The sequence below is a fragment of the Aspergillus campestris genome, assembly GCF_002847485.1.
Source record: "Aspergillus campestris IBT 28561 chromosome Unknown P168scaffold_1, whole genome shotgun sequence".
Classification (NCBI taxonomy): Eukaryota; Fungi; Ascomycota; class Eurotiomycetes; order Eurotiales; family Aspergillaceae; genus Aspergillus; species Aspergillus campestris.
In genome coordinates this window covers 4,812,374-4,825,921 of record NW_020194336.1, presented here as the reverse complement: position 1 = coordinate 4,825,921, position 13,548 = coordinate 4,812,374, and the positions used below count along the sequence as shown (strand labels likewise).

The window sequence follows — 13,548 nt, the reverse complement described above, 5'->3', positions numbered from 1 at the left end:
CAAGTCATAACATACTACAGAATCAATATACAAAAAAGAAATCAAATCATAAGTCAAAAGAACTCCCCCCAGAATACCCATCCCGCCAACGCAAGCGACCCCCCACACATCACAAACGTCAAAATCGCAGCCCCAGCCTTGTCGCCTGCAGTGATGGGTTTCAGTTTGTCCTTATCGTCGTCGTCATGGTGCACCATGCCCGCATTCTTGTTACTCTTGCTATCTCCGCCCGTCTTCGACGTGACCGGATCGTCGTCCATGCGCAGGATCAAGTTCGCCGTGAACATGCTCAGCGCACTCATATCCTGCTCCATGCCGCCATTGCCGTCGTACTTGTCCTCGTACCACCGCATGCCGCACTCGTCGTGTTTGGAGCCCGTGCACGACTTGGCCGCCGCCCGCGCGGCGCCCTCCAGCTTCGGCGTGATGCGGTCCCGTGTGGTGGGCACCACCCGGGCCACGAACGCCAGCCACGATCCCAGCAGGCCCTTGTACGTCTTCATGTTGTTGTCGCAGTTGCCGGGTTTCTCGCAGCCGACTTCGATCAGCGTCTCTCCTTTGGTATTGTACCCGAAGTACTTTTGCGGCCAGAATTGTTCCAGCGTCGCGTCCAGCAGGCCGTTCACGCGCTTCAGCCATTTCTCGTCTTCGGTCTGTGTTAGTCTGTTAGTGTAGTCCCTCCAGCGATCAAAGGACAAGGAAAATTACATGATTGTACATATACGCCGACCCAATGAGATACGTCCCATAGGTATAAGTCCACTGTTCACGCCCGGCAGACTTGCACCCATCCTTGGTACTCGTCGAGTCGGCGACGTACCAGGTCTTGTCATTGATGAGCGGCACGGACACCGACCAGTCCCAGATCTTGTCCGCCCACTCCACGTACTCCTTGTCGGAGGTGTAGCGGGCCAGCCGGGCCGCAATCTGGAACAGCCCGCCGTTGGAGATACTGTTCTTGAGGTCGTATCCGGGTTTGACCGAGTGCATCTGCCAGCGCAATCCACCACCGCAGGCGGCGGGGTCCCATGCGGGCTTTTGCGTGTTGAAGACCGCTTGCGCCAGGGACAGCCAGGACGCGCCCTTCGGATCTTCGGGGTACTTGAGCTCCGCGGCTGTGATGGCAGCGACGCCCCAGAACATTTGGTCGTCGTTTCCCTAGACGTCGTTAGTATGTGATAACAATCTAGACCATGAGAGAGAGGTACCAGCCAGGCGAGTTCCGACTTGGGTCGGTAGTCCTGGTCCTCGCCGGATTGCTGCTGCATGCCCTCGGTGGTGTCCTTGTTGTAGGTCTCATCGCCCGTGACGTGGTAGTACTGTATCAGATGCAGGAACATGCCGGCCGCTTCCCACCAGGTGCCTTCGAGTTTTCCCGGGTTATCTGTTTCGTTGGCGCTATACGTGGACATCATGCTCCATGCCGCCGAGCTGGCGGCCTTCTTGAGGGATTCTTTCCGCGGTTAGCATCGTGAACGCCAAGGACAGGGACATCCGTGGACGAAGACACAAGTCAATGGAGGTGACTCCAAACAATAAGTGAATGAAGGTGACGGTAGTGGAAGATACATACCATCACTCTGGATCTCTAGTTCGATCCCCGCGCTCAGGTGACTCCACCAGAGAGCCAACCATAGCGTTGGGAGCCATGTTAGGGACGACGGTTTCATGGGGAAAGCGACGTTTCACTGGTGCGAAACGCGGGTTTAAAAAAATAAATAGAATAAAACAGGGAATACCCCCAGCGACTGACAGAGTTCCCCAGCCACAGACCTTGAATTGGCAAGCACAGAGTGAGATGACAGCGCTTTCAATCCAACGATTGATTACCTAGGCGGTCAGGGACAGGAGGGTTCAAAGAAGGAAGATTGCAAGTGTTTTGCAAGCGTGACTTGTCGACGTAAAATGCGACCAGCCAGACGAGGCTGACAGGAACCACAGCCCCTCGACGGTGCCGATCGGTCTGAAACCGACATGGTTCATCGGTGGACAACTAGACCGGAAATGGGGTGACCAGAGCGTCGACCGCACCAGCTGACAAGGGTATATGGATCGAAGGAATTGAAGGAGGGTGGGGGAAGGATTTTATAATTAGCACCGTCAACTGTCATAGGGCAGGGTTGGACGGGGAATGCGCTGGGATATCGGGCTCTCTGGACGCTGATTGACCAGGTCTGGAGAGTTGATCGCGTTAGGGCGCTGCACCGGAAATTGAGGGTCGCGACCAATTTGGCCAGGATCGATGGTCGCAAACCACACAGCCTGGAAAAGTGGGGATGGATCTCTAGCATGTGGAGAAGCCATTCCTTGGGGCCAAACGACGCGGACACCAGTAAGCCCTAAGCGGTTTATACACGAAAGACTCCACTCCCGAGGCATGATGTCAAGAGCCTAGGATTTGGTCTAGGATGGAGTCTTGGCCAGCCTCTCCCTCTTTGGCTCTGAATGCATTTCCCGTTGCCTGTCCCCATTGATTGTCCCTGTTGATCATGCCAGGAATTCATCTATTCTTCGCCATCGCCCATTCCGCCCCATTCCTCCCGTCCAATGCAGTATGGGCATGCTTTTGCCAAGGCGTCGGATTGTGGTGGAACTCGCCACGTGTAAATACCGTCACTCCGCTGTCTGGAGAGACAAGGTGTTTTTCCTATGGTGACTTGGTGACTCGATGACAATATATCGACCAGGTAAACCTTTTCAAGGTATGGTCTACCTTGAAGAGCGTCCTTATGCTTCGTTTGCTCTCGTAATGGGTAGCATTGGAGGAAATCCCGAGATCGACCAGTATCAACGGCAGGTCGCTGCCCGCATGGCGGGTTTATGAGACGGATAATTTCATCATTGGCTACAATGATGATCGTGATCGTAGGCCGAAATCCTGTCTAATCCGTCCAGAATAGAAACAGGTCGATCACCTTCGGGCAGTGAATTGTTCAATCTTCCGGACATCACAACCAAGGATACATACCAAGGAGCCCGTCATTATCAGTCCGGAGGCCCTTGCCCACAGTTCACGTTTACTTACAAGGTTGAATTGCCCCTGCGGAATGGCACTAGTCACAATGTCACTGTGACCGTGGGAGACACAAATTAGCATATCGGTTGGGTGGAGCGGGGCGGAAACTCTTGTACCCTGTCGGTCGGTGCAGTGCGCCAGCTGCAGTCCGGCTTGGACTGGGTGTGCCGTTACTGGAATGTGACGTTAGCAACTGAGCCAGGTGAAGATCTACATGTCGTACCGGGGTTCGCAACTTACCAGCTCGTTGTGGCTCGATGCCTGACTCGGTTAATCTAATCATGTATTATGGCGGGTGAGTCAAGCGAACGCAGCGGCTGTAGACAGATCAGCAAGCATTTTGCACTTGAGCTGTCTCTACTTACTGCCGGGGTCTGTATATATCAGGGCAGCCGAGGATAGATTAGAGTCGTCTCAATTTGCATGGCCTGTGGGGTTACTCACCCTCGTCTACAAGCGGTCAGCACGCTACTGTTTGATGGCGATGCCACTGCACTTACTGGCTATATCTAGGTAGGTAGATATTTGTTCACGCAATTCTGATGCTTGCATAACTTACAGACTGGAAATCTTCGGTTAGCTTGTGGGCAGTTACAGCAGTATCAGCAACAATTGGAGAATGCTATGGCCGAGGAGGAGTGGCTGCGCACCGAATATGCCGGCCACGAGCTGTACACTTTGCTGGACAACGCCGTAGGTCAAATGTTCCACCGGACCTGTGATGGTCATGGAATTAGCCAAAGCCGCTCAGCGGTCCTTGAACTTTGAACTGGCCATTTGATCCACTGGTGGCAGTCCGCAACTGACATCCTCGCCCCGGATTACTGGGAGACGGTGCGCGACGGTCAGCTAGCCGGGGAAGCATTGTACCTAGACCTCAAACGCATGGAGGTTCTAGAGCGGGAGAATATGTCATTCGACTAGGAGATCGTCAAGCACTTTTCCCTGCGCGAGACAAATCCTCGGGCCCTTCTCGCGCTCCACGAGTTGTGTGAAGCCCAGTTCGATGTTCCTGGAGTTCTGTTCGAGATGGACTTCCCGTCACTTCTGCCGGCGCATCCTCTCGGTGTCCGTATCACTTCCTGGCTTCGAGGAGTCAGTCGGCTACGCAGCCAAATCGAAACAACCTCAGCTGTACCCTTACACTGCAGCAGCACAGGTATCGCATCTCATCTACTCCCGATGACTACCCCCCGCAGAGAGAAGCCAGTTTTCGCACAGACCACATCCCACTCACATCCGTCCCCGTGTCCAACTGTTACAAGGACGCGGGCGTCTGGGACACGGACTACCGACCTTCCGACCAGTATGGGCCGTTTGAAGGAGCGGGGGCCATTTCCTCCTGGCGCATTTCGCTACCCAAAACCCTCCGCCAATTTGACTACCGCAGCATCTCTGATGTTGTTTTGCACATCCCTTGTTCGTCATTTGGGGCCGGCAGGTTGCTGGAGAGGAGCGCATCCGCGGCCGTCGAAGACTGGGCCTCTGCGCCACCCCCGTTCTTCTTCGCCGATAGTTCCGCGTACGGCAACGTTGGCAAGGTCCTAGCCATTAACCTAGAAGAGGACTATCCAGAGAAGTGGAAAGAGTTGGCCGCGGGTGACCCCATGTCACTGGACCAGGTGGAGGACCGACCCCGGTTTTGGGCCCGGGCGCACAAAAGCCCGGTCCAGTCCAGCGAGGTGACCCTTTTCATCACTCCATCAACCAGCGAGGATAACAACATAATGCTTAACGACAACATCGAGCTTACACAGGATCAGTCCCTGGGTGAATACTCCACTTATTCGGCCATGAGAAGCCTGGACTTGGCCCAAACTTGGTCAGTCTCGAACTTAAATCCCGCAGACGAGTCGAGGCCTTTCCAGCGCGGCTGGCTCCTGATTCAATTTCAACTCAAAGGTTGAGCGTAGCAGAGATCGATGCCCATGCATTGTATTAGAACTTCGGTTGTGGGTTCTGGGGACGATATGACCCCCTGTCCACCTTCACTCCATTAGCATCTTCCATATTGGGAGGTTATGGCAAGCCGAGATACGTACATGCAGCCTTGTATGACGTCACGTTGTATATTCACAAAATAGTAAACAATCTATCGTGCGCGAGGAGACCAGGTGGGGAAGCAATGATAAAAATGAACGAGATGAAGCATATCGATGAAGGCATGCAAGGCACTGGCAGTTGCATGAGAAACCAAAACTCTGCAAGACACGCAGTCATCAGAAAACCACAGATTTGCATGCGCTAACTGACACGTTTCACCAGGTGCAGTCACCAACTACTCCCCATACTGCCCAAGCACAAGCAATACTGTCGACAAATATCATTGGAAATCAAGAGTTACAAGGTGATTTGATTATCTGGAATTCAGCGATCATCCATTTACGAGATCTTTTTCCTCGGATATCACCTCGACATTTCTGTGTTTTACATCAAAGGAACAGAGGAAGAAAGGCTTAGCTATTTCTACGAAGACTAGTGGCTGTGCTTGCATGTAACTTGCATATAAAAATGCTTCATTGTATTTGTCCGACTCCAAATTATATTTCAAAATATTAATTAGGCACTGCCAGTAGAAACGAAGGGTGATGGAATGTCTAGCGGGTCAATGTGGTTCGTACTCCGCGTGTCTGCATTTGATTTGATATAACATATTATTGTTCAAAAGACTTGTGTTTTGATGTAATGACTTCATAATACTCTTGGTGCGTGTACAATATCTTGAAGTTCTATGTATTTCATAAATTGGAAGGCGTTGTGGCTATTCCACCAGATCAAATGGTTTACATATTTTCGGTGCCCGCATCGCGAGGAGTAGATGTAAACCAGCCCCCGATAATGTTGCCACAAGATACCTACGCATTAGAAGGAACCTCCAAAAAGGAATAATCTTATTCCTGTGGAGTACCTACAAGCAGCCGAACATGTGGTCTGCAGTGTTTACAAGACGCCCCCACGCTATTTTGTATATTATTCTCTTCTTGCGACTTGCAACTTTTCGAACCCTTCTTCGTAAGATGAGCAATCATCAAATTTATTATGTTTTTGATTCCGAATTGACTTCCATACATTAGGGTCGTTTAGATCATTTGCAGGAGAATAAAAATATATAATGGCCTTTCTTTCATAGTGCACCCAGTTATCAGAACACAGCTTGTCGTAAACCCCGCACACTACTTCTTTCATAACGCCACTAATGCTGCTCATGGCTCTCAACCAGTCGGATCTACTATACGATTTGACCCAAGAAACTGGCCAAGGGGAAGTGTGCCAATCAATTTGTATCCTCTACACCGAATACGGGGTCGGTCATCTCCTGTCCCAGCCTTGTATACGAACCGTCACATGGAGAACAGCCTCACTAGCGTGTCCAAGAATAAAAGCTTCCTATCACCTCAAATTACGCGGGTGGAAATTCAACATCTTCTTCCAAAGCGAGAGGATAGAGTACATTGCAATTGACGAGCAAGATGCGCCTCAACGCATTCCCTGTCGTTCTCGCCATCCTCGCCTTCCTGTGTAGTGTACAAGCACAGGATACTACCAATGGCAGTGCCTCTGACTATGAGCTCGTCCGCGCAGACGAGATGGAGTTGGCGATGGGTAACGACTCCATTTCGCTCGACCCGTTCGACGATCCGTTGGAAAAACGCCAACGGTTTCGGTGTTTTGACCCAGGTTGGGGTATGCACCCCCTCCTTCTTTACTAGGAAAAAAGTGTCAAGCGCAGGCCGTTTTAATGATATGCTGCAGTGGAATGTCCGAATGTCCCCCGTCGCTGCAAACCGCCCGCGGCCAGTTGTTGTATCACGGGCTATTACTTTTACCCGGGAAGGAGCCACTGTTGCCCTGCCGGAGGGACGTGTTCCAGCTCGCAGAAGTGCTGCCAGAAATCATGCTGCCCGCAGAGCGGCACCTGTGGAGGCGATGGATACTGTTCGACTCGACGATGGAGCTTTCCAACAAAGACCCAGACGAGCACCAGTACCCGCACGAGCTCCTCGAGAACCACCACGACGCGTGAAATCACGACTACCAAGGCATCCACGTCAAGATCGACGTCTACATCCAGATCAAAATCCACGTCCAGGTCGACGAGTACGGAACCCGAGTGCACTGTGGAGCCGACTGCCAACGTACGTCGCACCTGGTCGGAGGGTCTCACGGACGTGTTTCAAGGTAGTGAGCATCAGCCCGAGAAGCGACAACGTCCTTTCCCAAAGACTTGCACCACGGAGTGCCATGCGTCCGGTCAGCGGTTGCCTGTCGTCGAGTTCACACCCGTTCGTGGGGAGACGGATGAGTTGGTCAAGAGCATGTGCTCGGGTAAGCCCTAATTCTCGCTCTCCTGCTCGCTCGAGACATGGGAACACATCATACTCACAGCATACAGGCATGAACGGTTGGTATAAAAGACAAAAGTCCGGCATCGATGGCCGACACGACATATGGACAGACCTAGCAAAGGGGGAAGACGTCCTCACCTACGGCGGCCCAGCAAAGAAAAACCCTGACGCAGCAGACAGGCGAAAAGATGTTCAGTGCAAAAAGTTCTACAAGTCGGAGTGCGAAGGTAGGAACCATGACCCTAAACCATTTCAACCTCCACTGAACAGAGATCAGCACTAGGAAAGAGGCGCGGCGTTGCCATGGAGTGCGACGAATATCCACCTGGTACGTTTCCATGATATTGATTCCCCTAGATGACGAATTTCCTAATGCCATTCGTCCACAGCGATGAGTCTCGAAGGCGGCGGTCTCGCGACTCGGATGTGTGTGCCTGCAAAGCAGAACTCCCGGACACAAGGCCCCCAGTTCCGCCTATTCGTCACGACCTGTGGTCTCAAGAGGGGTGACAAGTTCCTTGTCCGCTTAAAGGGTGGCTGCAGCCGATATAACTTTCCCGCTCGGCGTGAAGACGCGACGCACACCATCGCCATTGCGGATGAGGATGCCACCTTCCGGGACCCCAACGACGACGGATCACTGACCTACGTTGCTGTCGGGCTGGGAGATCTCGAAGTTGGACATTATGAGATTGATGCCAAGTTTAATGGGACGGTCCGGGAGGCCGTGGTCTTGAATCAATACGGGGACGAATATGCAAGGTAGGCTTTCCTGCTTTGATGGACTTGCGCCGGTCACTGATACATGTCTCAGCCTCGATTCGCCGAGTGAGTCGGCCAAGATCAGCTTCGACGTCACGGATGACTACTACCAGCCAGCGGCACTCGTCGCATATACCGAGCACCCAGTCGAGGTGTCATATAATGGTACTGTGCAGCCCAGCAACAAGGCTGAAGCATCTGCACCTTCAGACATACCGTCATCAGCAATGGCGCTCGAGGGATCTATCGTATATACGCTGGCAATCACCTTAACGCTCGGACTACTACGGCAGTTGTTGTGATTCAGGATAGTTTGGCCAATAATGAATATGGCTGACTCATGTGTACTTACTCTCTATATCTTTTTGCTGTTCACGCACTCTGTTTCATGACTCAATTGTGGATTTGCTCTCGCACATAGCTACGAAGTTCAACGCGCAGTGAAATTCAAACAGCATGTCTAGACCTACTTTCCAGTGGAACTGTAGCCAGGTCGAAAAGTCGTGTAGCCCTCGTTGTGGAACGCCGAGTGATGCCTGCCGTCAATATTAGCATACTGTTGGTTGCCAAGCACCATATAGATCAATTAGCAATAGTCCGGTTACAATTGATCTCCACGCTTGAGATTGACCGTAATCAACGGACCAAACCAAGGCTGGACCGATCAGGTCATCCTCCGACCAACATCCAGCAATTGGATGTTCCCGTCTGATGACATCATGACCGAACCGGAATGCGATGACAACACGACCAGTTCGCAGGATCGCTGGCACGTTGCAAATTTTTATTCAGTATCATGCGAGATGTCCTCGGTCGGCCAGCCAAAAAAAGTCGCCATTATCGGGGCGGGGGCTGCTGGCATGGTAAGTGAACCCAGATCCGCTCAGCTTTCCCAGCAGCAGCTAAGAGTCAGTCGTGCGCGGCCACCCTCGCCCAACACCCCGATAGGTTCGATGTCACACTGTTCGATATAGCCACATATACAGGTGGTCAGGCCACCTCCATTGATCTAGACAGCGGTCGGTATGGCGCTAGCTGGATGAACGACGGCGTGCAAGGCGGCTCTGGTATCTTCCACCACACGTTCAACTTCTTCCGACGATATGGGTACGAGCCGCGCGCTGTTCAATTGCAGGTGGCATTTGGAAAAGGGCCGGGGAGCTTCTTCACAAATATCTTTCCCAGTCCGTTGATCGACCAGTTCAGCCATGAGATCAAAAAGCTGGGACGCATGCTGTCATGGATCAAGAGACTGATGCCGGTGCTGGGCATACTGCCCCTCAAAACCACCATGCGGCTGTTTCGTTTCAGTCGCGACTTCACGAACCGCATCGTGCTTCCTCTTATCGCTCTCTTTCTAGGGACCGGAAACCAGACCCCAAACGTCCCCAGCGCCCTGCTTGAACGACTCTTTGACGACCCCAACATGAAACTGTGGGACTACGACCCGGATACGCTGCTTCCCAACCAGCCAACCATGTACACATTCCCCAACCTGAGTAAATTTTACAGTGACTGGACCAAGGACCTCGCCTCGCGCGGCGTACACATCCGCCTCAACACGAGAGTCCAGCTTCTCAAACGCGACAAGTACGAGGTGATCCTGCGCCCGCTCCGAACAAGATCCTACTCCATCGCCAGCGGCGAAGATATGTACTCACCGCCGGAGTCCTTCGACGACCTCGTTCTTTGCTGCCCAGCCGACGAAGCCAAACGCATCCTCGACGAACACGCCTCCTGGCGCGAGCGGTACGTCCTCAACGGCGTCTCCTTCTACAACGACCTCACTGTCACCCATTCCGACGCGAACTACTTCGCCAGTAACTTTGAGACGCGCTTCCGGACCGAACTCTGCGGATACGCCAGCACCGAGGCGCGCAAGGACCAGGCCGCCTTCGCTCGACAGCAGCCCCCACTCAGCCGCAAAGACGGCTGGGGGGGGTTTGCCCCGATGTACTTCACGCACTCGCTGCCGAGCGCCCCAGACAGGATCGAGATGGGCTTCGACTGCAGTCACTACCAGCACCAGTTCCGCGAGGCGTTAGGCGAAGACGCACCTGCGTCTGAACCAGACCGGCATGTCTACCAGAGTATCTTTTTGAATGACGAAGAAAGTCATCTCTGGACACTGGGCGGCATCGACGAGAACAAGATCATCGCCCGCAAATGGTGGCACCAGTTTGGTCACCGGTGGCAGCATTATCTGCGGGTTGTGCCGGGGATGATGTTCATTAATGGGAAGAACCGGACACTGTATGCGGGGAGCTGGACGATGGTGGTGGGTTCAGTCTGATTCTCCCCCTATCTTTGGATCAACACAATACTGACTGGTCAGAATATGCACGAAATCGCAGTGATCTCGGGTATTGCAGCGGCGTATCGCCTGGGGGCTGAGTATCGTCCGTTCGATGATTTCGCAGAAGACTGCTTCAAAAAGTATCTGCTTATGTCGCATGGGGTGCGGTATGAGAGAACGCGGTGATGGATGCCGGTCGAGCTTCAGTTCTGCTTACGGTTACTATATCCAGTCTGTATAGCTCGCAAACCATGAATGGCTGTACGTATATATGTCGGTCTCGTATTCAAAGTGGTAGGCATAGTTTATAAACGATAATTGTTTGGCCTTCGCTCAAACAAAGAGTGAAACATGACTTGCCAGTGGTTGAGAGATTGGTGTGGAGGAACACTTGTGCAGTTACTTTATTGGTTGTAATTATGTTAGGGATAGAGTACCTACCGATGGTATGGATGGACTAGTGATATAAGAGGCAGTTGGTGAAGGCTTCATAAATGGACACTCATGGTTTAATCATTATACTGACGTTGCGCTTGAGCAGCTTAGGGCTCTGGCTGCGCGAGCCCTACATTAGGCATACTGAGTCTTTATATAATATTTCGACACATGTTCTGCAATCCTCACTACCCTCAGCATCCCCCATAGTGGGATCCGCTATATCAACACTCGCCGAGCGCCGCTGTATGCCGTCAGTTCACCATACACCGAGGCTTTCTCTTCTTAGAATAGAATTCCACTCACCAGCAGTGCACTTATCATCAGTGTAATAGCCATTGACATAGCAATACTTGCCATTGCTCATCTTGACCGCATCCCAAGTGCTACACCCTGTCAGCATCACTTCAAGAACCAAAAAGGCCGTATCAAAATATCTCACCAGTTGTTCTCGTAGCAGTCCCCAGACTTGTAGCATGTAAATTTGTACCGTTTAGCAGGGTAGACCACCGCCTGGACATCATGGCTAAAGCCAGGTCCACTCCGACACTTGACGTATTCCGATTCGGTGTTCACGATCTGGCAAGAACGGTTTGCTCGCTTCCCCAGACCGATGTCTAAGGAGGAGGCGTGGCGCCCGTCGTCCTCAATAGCCACTGGGATTTCGACCAGCTCGTCTGCCTCTGGAGTCGGGGCGGCCAGCACGGCGAGGGGGAGAAGAAGTCCGACGATGGTGGTGAGCTGGATCTTCATGGTGGTGGATTCGAGTAACGTGTGGGGATGAAGTGCTTGACACTGGTTTGGTTTGGGGGCTGTGGGGTTTCTGTTGTCTGGATGTTGCGGTGATAGAGAGGAAGCAGGTGGAAATTGACCTTCTTTTATATCTGGTAGATACAGGAAGCATATACCGTTTCTTATAATATATCAGGCTATGTTGATGTTCTCGAAGTGCGACTACTATAGCAGACGCCACAGCATGCTGCCCTATGGTCCCCCATCTCGCGGAATGGAACCTCTTCGGGCGGTGGTCGTAGTAGAAAGTGCACTATGTGGGGTATAATCGCTCGTATAATCTCTACTAGAAGAATATGTGGATAATTATAGCTACGGTACTTGCTTGTTTGCACCTTCTGCGTGGCCAAGGGCATTGTTAACCGGTATTTCATGATCCCATGTTTATATCCGTCGTGGACGCACGTTCCCATTACCTCGACAACCTCGGCGACAGATCGATGGAATACCAGAGGATAATACTACTTTGAAGACATGATATTTTTTGCGGTCCAAGGTTCCTGGATCCTATTCTTGCAAACAGGTGCAGCTTGGGCCTTGGCTGCCAGAGTTGAGGATTGTTTATAGATATTGTATACGAGATGGCCCCGCAGGAATACCATGTGCTAAGTCACAGCGCCTAGCTTCTAAGCGAGAAAGCCCTTGTGAAAACATGGCAGGGTTAAATTAGGTTCTTAGAAGCATGATGTAAACATCAGGGTTTCCTTTGACATATGAAACTGGACGCAGTGTTATAACCTCCCTGTATTCTGTCAAGTAGACTACAACCAACGCCATTTCCATGCTTTCAAAGCCATTTAATCACAACATCTAGTGGTATCAAACATTCTGACTGCATAGCATATATGTGGTTGTGTGGATGTCCTTTGCCGAGTGGCTTTGTTTGAATACGAATTGGGCATGGAGAATAGGTCGGTGCGTTTGGCCTCAACATTGGATTGTTCACTGGGTCACGCCATCCTACTGTGGTTAGATTGATATGAATTTAGGCCCTAAATCTAAATCTATTTCTGTCTGCCATACCCCCTACTGACTCGTCACGCGAGAAAGTTTTGAGGGCTGTCTTACTCGGCACCTGCCCGCATCAAGCTTGAGGAAATTATCCGAACACGTCTAGATAAGCCCAACCTATCTTGATCAGATTAACAGGGATCAGGTCTACCTCGCATATCACCGACCTAAAATTTTGTCACGACTCTTCATTGCGCCTAATATCTGCCACAGGAAATGGGCTGCTTACATTGGTTTGGGGCATGTCAGCATGTTATCGAGGTAATTTAAGGAGATGACCGGTGTCTCCACACCTCGTAAATATTCGAATGCATTAGTCTTATTTCTGGTCTAATTTTAGCAGCTTCATCTACAATTTCGGCTCCTGATCCTTATCAGTGGTTATATAATCACTTGAATTTCCTGTATCTACTTATTTGGTCTCTACATCACTGTTTCGTAAACATATATTACTTGTTCAACTGTGACAGTCTTTTTGTAGACTAAGGCGCTAGCAGTGTGGATATTAATAGCCATTGTTCGAGAATAACAAGGCCCATCACATGTACCACAGGCTATCTGCTCTGAAGTTGTCAATAGTCATGGGAAACCTATCACAATTACTGAGGGAAATGTGGGAGGGACTGGCTATATAGTGCAAAATGAACATTCATGTTAGTATTTGCTCATACCTGAAGTTTCCAAAGAATGACGTGTATTCTTTTTTTTTTCAGGGCCAATGCCTGTCTAATCCATTTAAGACACTGGTAAATACTACTTCTATATCTTTCTACCAATTTATTTCTCACTCGAGTAGATGACTACAAAATTCGACATTGAACATTGAACATTCATCATTTTTGATCATACCGGCATAAACCCGGGTTGATTATGCAGATACTTTGATATTG

At 51.1% G+C, this 13,548-nt stretch overlaps 6 protein-coding genes across 6 annotated transcripts; 3 read left to right on the top strand and 3 right to left on the bottom strand.

Annotated features, from left to right (window-relative positions):
- Positions 1 to 8: 8 nt before the first annotated feature.
- P168DRAFT_301893 (glycoside hydrolase family 76 protein) lies at positions 9 to 2,026 on the bottom strand. The gene is made up of 4 exons (XM_024838585.1): positions 1,574 to 2,026; positions 1,209 to 1,453; positions 709 to 1,158; positions 9 to 653 (listed from the first exon to the last, which is right to left on the bottom strand). The coding sequence occupies exons 1-4, from the start codon at positions 1,668 to 1,670 to the stop codon at positions 54 to 56; spliced, it is 1,392 nt and encodes a 463-aa protein (XP_024697971.1). The 5' UTR covers positions 1,671 to 2,026; the 3' UTR covers positions 9 to 53.
- A 478-nt stretch (positions 2,027 to 2,504) lies between these two features.
- On the bottom strand, positions 2,505 to 3,299 carry P168DRAFT_278864 (uncharacterized protein; the record flags this gene model as incomplete). Its single annotated transcript, XM_024835727.1, has 3 exons — positions 2,505 to 2,882; positions 3,026 to 3,189; positions 3,257 to 3,299. The coding sequence occupies 3 exons, from the start codon at positions 3,297 to 3,299 to the stop codon at positions 2,505 to 2,507; spliced, it is 585 nt and encodes a 194-aa protein (XP_024697970.1).
- Positions 3,300 to 3,640: 341 nt separating this feature from the next.
- Positions 3,641 to 4,973, top strand: P168DRAFT_301892 (uncharacterized protein; the record flags this gene model as incomplete). Its single annotated transcript, XM_024838584.1, has 4 exons — positions 3,641 to 3,709; positions 3,812 to 3,907; positions 3,941 to 4,111; positions 4,171 to 4,973. The coding sequence occupies 4 exons, from the start codon at positions 3,641 to 3,643 to the stop codon at positions 4,921 to 4,923; spliced, it is 1,089 nt and encodes a 362-aa protein (XP_024697969.1). The 3' UTR covers positions 4,924 to 4,973.
- Positions 4,974 to 6,486: 1,513 nt separating this feature from the next.
- P168DRAFT_315382 (uncharacterized protein) lies at positions 6,487 to 8,426 on the top strand (the record flags this gene model as incomplete). Its single annotated transcript, XM_024839900.1, has 7 exons — positions 6,487 to 6,674; positions 6,770 to 7,036; positions 7,107 to 7,342; positions 7,410 to 7,589; positions 7,640 to 7,690; positions 7,752 to 8,124; positions 8,177 to 8,426. 7 exons carry the CDS (start codon positions 6,487 to 6,489, stop codon positions 8,424 to 8,426), a joined length of 1,545 nt encoding a protein of 514 aa, XP_024697968.1.
- Positions 8,427 to 8,856: 430 nt separating this feature from the next.
- On the top strand, positions 8,857 to 10,894 carry P168DRAFT_287401 (putative flavin-containing amine oxidasedehydrogenase). The gene is made up of 3 exons (XM_024836564.1): positions 8,857 to 8,987; positions 9,038 to 10,402; positions 10,460 to 10,894. Exons 1-3 carry the CDS (start codon positions 8,928 to 8,930, stop codon positions 10,604 to 10,606), a joined length of 1,572 nt encoding a protein of 523 aa, XP_024697967.1. The 5' UTR covers positions 8,857 to 8,927; the 3' UTR covers positions 10,607 to 10,894.
- A 68-nt stretch (positions 10,895 to 10,962) lies between these two features.
- On the bottom strand, positions 10,963 to 11,676 carry P168DRAFT_301890 (uncharacterized protein; the record flags this gene model as incomplete). The annotated part of the gene is made up of 3 exons (XM_024838583.1): positions 11,298 to 11,676; positions 11,162 to 11,241; positions 10,963 to 10,985 (listed from the first exon to the last, which is right to left on the bottom strand). Exons 1-3 carry the CDS (start codon positions 11,606 to 11,608, stop codon positions 10,963 to 10,965), a joined length of 414 nt encoding a protein of 137 aa, XP_024697966.1. The 5' UTR covers positions 11,609 to 11,676.
- Positions 11,677 to 13,548: the final 1,872 nt, after the last annotated feature.